The 8,453-nt window shown below is 35.8% G+C and overlaps 1 protein-coding gene across 4 annotated transcripts in view; it reads right to left on the bottom strand.

The window, feature by feature from the left end:
- Positions 1-5,976: 5,976 nt before the first annotated feature.
- The window catches only part of LOC139148262 (neural-cadherin-like), an 81,309-nt gene continuing 78,832 nt past the window's right edge, over positions 5,977-8,453 (bottom strand). For all 4 annotated transcript variants that reach the window (XM_070719613.1, XM_070719610.1, XM_070719609.1 and 1 more), the window contains one exon: positions 5,977-8,246. In XM_070719613.1, the coding sequence (XP_070575714.1) occupies positions 7,999-8,246 (248 nt within the window). In that variant the 3' untranslated portion in view covers positions 5,977-7,998. The remainder of the gene's footprint in view (positions 8,247-8,453) is intronic.

The raw sequence follows: 8,453 nt of genomic DNA, 5'->3' as shown, positions 1-8,453 counted from the left end.
TCTGATATTTGTACATACTGTAAGAGTCTATGATAAACCATGTTCCTGTGATATAGTGAGAGAATATGGAACTCCATGGATAGAACAACACTGCCCGCGTTGATCAATGTGTGATAGAATGATCACATAAGCATGTGCACACACAACTTTCAATGACGTGGTCATAGGCTCTGGAACTTGCAAGATGTATTCCTGGCCAAACTTTTAAAATAGCTTCTGTAAATTCTTCATATTTTTTTTGCACTCTGGTATTTGGTAGTGCATGTAAGTCTCTTGGGGGAGAATTCAGATATTAAGTACAAATGATCTCGTACTGTGCATAATGATTATTTCCCCCAAAATACATTTATTTTCCCCTGGCTGCAATACCCTTGCTTGCCTTCTATAACATCTCATTAATGTTGTTTTTGAATATCAAAACTGGACACCTCCACAATTAGGCCTGGTATTAAATTCTATCAGTAGCATATGGTACTGCTCATACAAGTACGTAAAAGCTCACATTATGAAGCTTGGCCAAGTCATCTGCCAGAGACGATTGAGTCAAAGAGTTAGTTTTGCCATCTGTAACTTCAATGCTTGAAAGAAGGGGCTGAAATTTCAAGGTATGTATTCAGTTAAAGAGATACTTATTCCCACTCTACTAAGTTGCTTTTCACTGGTAATCCTCTTTTATTCAAGTAGATGATCAAGGTACACTGTGAATCTGGATGTGAAACTTTTGTACATGCGCATTTTTGAAAAAGCTGAAAGTAGATTCTGAAGAAGAGTAGGCCATGAAAATGCAACTGCATTAAATCTTGGAGAGCGATCTTTCTTGAACTTCTGCACATAATTTATCCAGGGATACTTATAACATGTTCTCTGTCATCTTCAGAGGATCACATGGCCAACACAGACTCTGCACATGTTACTTTTTCCAATTGTGTCTCATGTGAACAGAGGGCTGAAAAAGCATGCATGGGGAATGGGCATTTATGCTCATTCCCATGCATGCAGCACATATGCTCAGACATTGGCCTTCATCAGTGACTTGTCCATTCTGAAAAATAGAAGGAGCTCAAGGTGATGAGAAAAAAACTATTATTGGTTGTTGTATTGGCCCACCAGGACCACCTGGTGCACCTGGCCTTTCTGGACCAGTGGGAAGACAAGGTAACAATAGCACTGTCTTGCAACCTGTACCTCCCGAATCAATACATTATGAATATAAAAAGAAGAGGGACTTGTTCACTTTGTTTACATTTGTTTTGATTGAAGTCACACAAAACAGATATTTAAAATATCTTAGTAAATTAACTTACAGTAGTACATGTGCACTTAGATAATTCCAATCCTGAAGCAATTAGACGAGCAAAAAAGACTGTGGGTAAACTAATTAACTTACATATGATGCAGGAGGTCACATGTTTTCATAGCAACTATTTAGGGGCTAAAATGGACATTTATGATAATTTGACAACAGTTCATGAGATTACCAAGAAAGGTTCATCATTGATATTTTCCATTGAAAGTTGTCAAATTTTCTTCTGGTTTTTTGTGCACATTTCCATGGCAGATGTTTTGCCTTTTGAAGGTTTGTCTAATTGTTATAAAAATTAAAATTTATGAGGATATAGGCACTGAAACCATAATCCCCATTTTCAGTCAGATGTTGCCATGGCGACCATACTGCCATTTATGGTAATGTTGACTTGCCTCAAATTCTCACAAAAATAGGTTATACTGCTAGGAACATTCATTGGGTATATTTTCCACATTTGTAGGTCAACCAAGTGTGATTGGTCCAGCAGGAACACAAGGTGTCAAAGGTGAACCTGGTCAGAAAGGAATCAAGGGAGATATTTGCCCCAAAGGGGAACAAGGTAATGAATATAGTTTATGATTTGCATAAATTTGACCAAATTTTGACCATAGTTATTATTAATACATGACTTTGCAACAAAGAATCAGTGTCTACCAGTAAAGGGTAGTAGTAAACAGTGGTAATAGGTCTTCATTTAACTATCCCCATTTAATTCTTGATAATCAAACACAATAGAAGTTCGGCCAAAAAAAATATCAAATGATATAAAATAATGAAAGACTGCAATACATATATAGATGTTAAAGCTGTGTACAACTATTTCAAGCAATGCATTTCTGTGCAGAAAGGCTCACAATTACCCATGAATATATCTACATTAAAATTAATAATGTTGACATGGTGTGACATAGTTAATACTGTTGTAAAGAGTATAACACAAACCCTGCAAACAACATCTAAAATGTGAAGAATTAACCTTGAAATTGACTTAGGATGAAACTTAGGTGCACAGGGTGTTGATGACTTTTACATGATCTAAGTTTGTAAAATTGATAGAGTCAGAATTGCAAATAACTGCTCACCTAAGGCTGGTAAATTTTAAGCTAGGCAAGCGGAATTTTATATCTGCCCCTGGCTAAAGGGCAGGCAGAAATAATTACTGATTCTTGGTCTGCCCAGATCAGAGGTATATGTTTAATAGGCATTCTGTATGTCACATATTATCATTAGAGCTGCCTCTGTACTTTCTTTCTCTGGCAAACAACTTTTGGAAGTTATCTATTGTGGTTTCTGTTAATTTTTCTGTGAATTTCTTCTGCTTTAAATAGAGTATGTCATAATACACAAAAGTTAACACAGTAGAATAACTTTATTGTTTTTCAAAAATCTGTATACAACACTTTCTGCTCTCTTATAGGTGAATTTGGTGCCAAAGGTCAAACTGGCCTCCCTGGGAACACTGGCCCACGAGGTCCAAGGGGTGAAAGTGGCCATTATGGTGCCAAGGTGGATGGAACACCTGGGGTCAAGGTCAAAGGGAGAAGTGGGTGGAGTTGTAGAACAATCCAAGGTAGCATTCATTGTAATAAGGAGGGATCCTTTGTTTTCGGCAAAGTCAGAGCAAACTATCACCTATACGGATGTCACAGTGAATGAAAGTGGCAACAATCAATATCACCACATGAATGAATCCTGATTTATGGTTAGTGCAGCAACTTTTAATTAAATGATTACTTTATATAATGCCGTCTGTATGCCATAAGGTTTGTTCATTGGTTGAATTGAGTCTCACATATAAATTGTTAGGAGTAACCCTGCATCATGTCACCCATCTCTTTAAAGTGCACTGTGAAAATTTTACCAGGTTTTTGTCCTGTAATATTTACTGCATCATTTACTTCATTTCATGCAATTCAATATACTATCATGTCTCAGACCAACTTACATGTCCTTTTTTCTGTATGTCTTTCTGAGTATATTCCACTACTACAGTCTTATAATAAAGATCTGATGTAAAGTTGGCGACATTTCCTAACAAGCAAAGGCAGAAACATTGCCATGCCTCTCAACAACTGATTTAAATTAATAGATTGCCAATACTTATTACTAGAGTTGTACTCACTGTTTATTTTGATTGAATGTATTTAGAATGTATTTATTTAAGGCAAACCTTTAACAATTCCAAGCATGACCTGATGTAGATTTGCACAAATTAGAATGAAAACACATGCTTTTCATTCAAATCAAATTTTAGTTCATTTCTTATCAAAATATCTTTATTTCGTAGAATTCTTACACAGTAACTTATCGAAAGTTGGTTTGCTTATGCATGAGGGCAACCCTCTCAGAGGCAGTCAGTAATACAAAAACAAACACAAAGGCCTTCAAAATTCTGAACGTTGAGGGCACTCTAATTTATAAGATATTGCTGTTGCATTCGGACTATTTGAGCAGCTCTGTAGGATGGGGTGAAATGCACAGACAACATGTAGGCAATAGTACTCCAAACAAAGTTCAAGCAACTATGCCAATGTGAAAATTTTAATTTTACATTTCAATGGGGTATATTTCATACACAGGGAACATATTCAAACCCCTTCGAAATCAACACATGGGAAATGAACCTTCTTCACTTGTCTCTTGAAGTTCTATAGGAGGTTGAGGGGACTGGCATGAATTTACGTCATTACACTATGAAATGCGGTCTAAAGAAATTTAGGATGCATTGAGGCAGAACTTCTATGCTTGTCGACATGCAAAGAATGTTACATATTTTGAGAAATTTGATTTTTCTCAATTTATAATGATATCACTCATTATTAACAATATGATTTATTGTCATGTCAGAATAGACATCAAATCAGGTCCAATAATCATTATCATTCAAGGTAACCATGAAAATTTACCAGGTCCAAGGATAATATCGAAAATGACAAAGGCAATGGGGTCATCTTGAACCGCGAAATGTGTCGGTACCAGGTGTCCGGAATGGGTAAGCGTACCCTGCCAGCTAGCTGCACCCGTCAAGATTGACCCAAAGCGACAAATCCATTGTTATTGGTGAATTCACAAATTACTTTTGTGAGTCAAAATTTGGTATGCTGTCACTCATCATTCGAGAAACAGACAGGTCATATTTTGATACATCTCCGTATCTACTGTAGAACTTCTTAAATGATTTCACTAATCTACTTTCTGAGAATCCTTGCCTCACTAACTTTTGAGCTAATAGGCTGTGTCTAACTCGAAAGTCTTCATATGAATTGCATGCTCTACTGTATCTAAGGAGTTGTGAAATATACACACCATAAGCTGGAGATGATGGTATATTGCTTGACAAAAAGGGAAAGTTTATGATTTCAAAATTGAAATTGTCTCTTTTGTCATACAGCTTAGTATATAGTGTATTTTGTCTAATTTCAAAAAATACGTCTAGGTATGATGCCGAGTCCACACTTTCAGTTGTTTCTTTATTTTCTAAAATCATCTGGGTAGTCATAAAGTGTCAAAGCAGTTATAAAACATCCCTTCAAACCAGAACTGATGAAGAACGTGACACTACCAGAAATGCATGCCAATATGCAAATAGCTGCTCTGATAAACTGCAAAACTACTGCAAGGATTTCAATGATGCTAGCATCATACATGAAAGAAATAGTTAGTGGTTTAACCCTTTCACCCCCAGTTCCCTGTATACAGGTCCAAGTTTACCATAGAAAACAATGGATTTGGGACAAACCATGGAGGTGAAAGGGTTAAGGAGTCAATTTGAAGAAGTAGAAAATACTCATGGCATTTTGTTTTGTATCTTCCGATTGGGAAGGTGATTTGACAATAGTTATTTACGAAACTACAGTATGGTAGAAATCGCTTCTTTCACCAGTATGACACAAAGTTGTGCAATTTTGTAAAATTAATGTTGGTTGCTTGAAACAGCCTTTTAAACATCTCCCCCCCCCCCCCCGACTTTTGTAGGATAAAGCTTTAAATTCAAGGCCGCTAAACTAACATATTCCCCTTATTGCGAAGAATATTTTAGCAGCTCAGATTTTTTCGAAGGGGGTACATTTGTGCTACACATACAATGATGAATGACAAGACAAATTGTGTCCTCTTTATTGCAATAAATTTATTTAAATTCTGGAAAAATCACACAATATTTTTAACTTTGTAAAAAAATACCTTTAAACTAGCCTATCTCTACAGCAGTACGGCAACAACTAGTAAAACTGACCTGTAAACTGAAAACCGAAAGCTAAAAAATTATGGCATTCTGGTTGCCAACTTGCAATTTTAACACATGCTTTACAAAGACTGAAAAAAAAGGAACAACACGAGTCGAAAAACTTGTAAACTCGATGAAAGAATAACACAATCAAGAGTTGAAATCCTCTACACATTTCAAGCATTGTAAGCATTGCATGGAGCATCAACTTGACGCTCAGATCTCTGTAAACTGATGTAGTAACACTACAGACTATGTGTCTGAGTTACAACATTACATAGTTCATGAAAATCTACTTGAAAATACAGGGGTAAAAATGCAAAGATCTGATTACAATAGACATATACATGTATGTTCGTCTATGGGAGCACCTTAATACCCAAAATACTTCTACCTTTTTAAAGTATACTGTGTAAAAAGTACTGTTTTGAAAATCCATTGCAAATTTCTCAGTGAAAAGCAAGTTGTCAGGTCTTTTAAATCTTTAATATTACAAAATATGATCTGATCACATTCTGAGATGGTCATTGGCAGTTTCTAACATCACATACAAGTAATTGTAAAATAAAAACTTTGGAGATTGTAAAACTATCCATGCATACCAAAACAAAAACTGGCTTAACCCTTTACCACCTTGGCTCAAACCCATTGTTATCAATGGTGATAGTGAATCTGTTTACAAGACTTTGGGCGTGAACAGGTTAGCGTGTCTTCAGATTAACATAACTTAGTGGAAATGAAAAACTGTCCGAATAAAACAAAGAGATTAATACAAAAGCTAACAACAATTTATTAAGTTTTTTAAAACTTAGTTGTATTTACTACCACAAGCTATATCTCCAACGTTTTAGCGTAGAGCCTAGAAAAACTCTACAGTCTGTGGTTTTAGTATCAAATTTGATGAGCTTTACGCTTTTATTCTGTTTTCAGACTACTGTTACGAATCAGTAAAATTAGAACCTGAATTATAGCACTGTACTTTAAATGAGTTTCAATCAACAAAACTAAATGCCTTTACATAACAACTTTTAAATTACAACTCTAGATGTAAAAGTCTCAAAAAAACCCAACGGGCTGAAAACATGTAAACACAACAAACCAAACAAGTTACTTCATCGATATCACAGAGACTTCACGTAAAGTCAATTTTTACAGAAGCCCTCATTTGCAGCAAGATTATTGAGTTGTACTATAAATTATCATTTTGTCAATATCTGGGAAAAAACTTTCAAATTTTCAAAAAATACTGATTTTCATATTTGGCACCATTGTCCGTTATTGCATCATTGGTAAATTAAAGGAGGTGGGACAATTGACGTCTTGAATGGTAAGAAATTAGATCTTTGGCAAATATCACATGTAAATATGCAAATTTACAACAAATGCAACATCAACAAACAGGGAGATTTGTGATCAACACAGAAATGATTTCGCAAATATTGCTCCAATATTAAAATACTACCATAAAGCAAGGTTCTTTTAAACATCTAAATAATAACATATCAACAATTATACTCTCTGAAGTCTTCACTTTGCATCTTTGCAAAATCAAACCTTCTATTGGATTTAATATCATTAATGATCAAAGGAATATTGTAAGGAAAGGTTTCTGAATTTCTGAATATATACGTGCTTACTACTGTGACTTTAAAGAAGTCTTCAGTCGTATGTACTTCATAACTGTCTGAACCTCTGACTAACTCTCGGCCAATCAATGTTTCATTGTCTATAAATCTGTCTTTATCATAGAAAATTCCCCATGATGAGCCCTTGGGGACCAAGAGTAGACAAGAAATATAGTTTGTGCACAGAGGCACCCTGAATATATAGGTCTCTAGAAGACAAACAATGTGGATAAAATATGCTTCATCTGTGCCTGTTAATCCTTCACATTAGGTGAAGGCTATGGCTTGATTATGAGTGAGAATTTAGAAATAAAACAAAGAAATGGGTTGGCGTAGGTCCTTCATTTCCCATTACAACCCACAGAGTTGCTGTTCAATGTGCAGTTTTCTAGTTGGATATATCAGCTACTGTGCCGGATATGCAAAACTTCCATGGCTTGACACAGTTTGGTTTCTTTGCACTTGAGATATATTGAATGATTTTGTTTAGAAATGAAAATGAGCTTCCTTATATGTCAATTTTATGTTAAAATAAAACTAAAATAATCTCTCTCTCTCTACGTCATCAAAGTATGTACATGATTGTATCACAAAGTATGAGAAGAAACAAGTTCCTGTAATTTTTTGTTCAGTGTTTCCAACATCAACACGTGGTATTCTACAGGTCAAGTTCAAAAGTCGTCACTGACCAATGGTAATGACAATGTCTTGTGACTGCAGAATTAATCAATAGTGCTTATTGGCTGATAGAGCACCATTAATAAAATAGGAGTTGTCTTCAAGATTCATTGCTCATCTTTCGAAATTCTTTCTTTTTGCCTCCCAGGATTCTCTTGTGGCGTTTAATCTGAATCTGCTCCACCGTACATGTCCGCTAGCTTCTGGAATGGAGGTCCCAGGTCCTTCAGGTAGCCATAGTCCTGCTCTGGTTCAGAGCTGCTGCTCGTGTTGAGGGAACTCAAGGAGCCAGCCGTGGAACTGCCGCCTTCATTGTCATACATATGCAAGGTATCGTAGGGCGGAGCGTTGGGATCATCATCAGCATCTTTAAGACGGTCATTGACAAAGTCACCAACATCTGGAGACTCTCCTAGAGAGTAAAACATATATATTCACAATTCAGTGACACCACATGATATGGTCCTACACTCATGATGTATATGACATGATACATTCCGTATGTTATATTTCAGTTTGTATGATTTGATGGGTTAGTTGTATTAACAGGCATTTTGGAGTACGGTATGTTGATACAGCGGTCAAATAAACATAATTTATAATGCGCACTGATTACAAA

Source organism: Ptychodera flava, chromosome 13, assembly GCF_041260155.1.
Source record: "Ptychodera flava strain L36383 chromosome 13, AS_Pfla_20210202, whole genome shotgun sequence".
Lineage (NCBI taxonomy): Eukaryota > Metazoa > Hemichordata > Enteropneusta > Ptychoderidae > Ptychodera > Ptychodera flava.
This window is presented reverse-complemented; position numbering and strand designations above follow the sequence as displayed.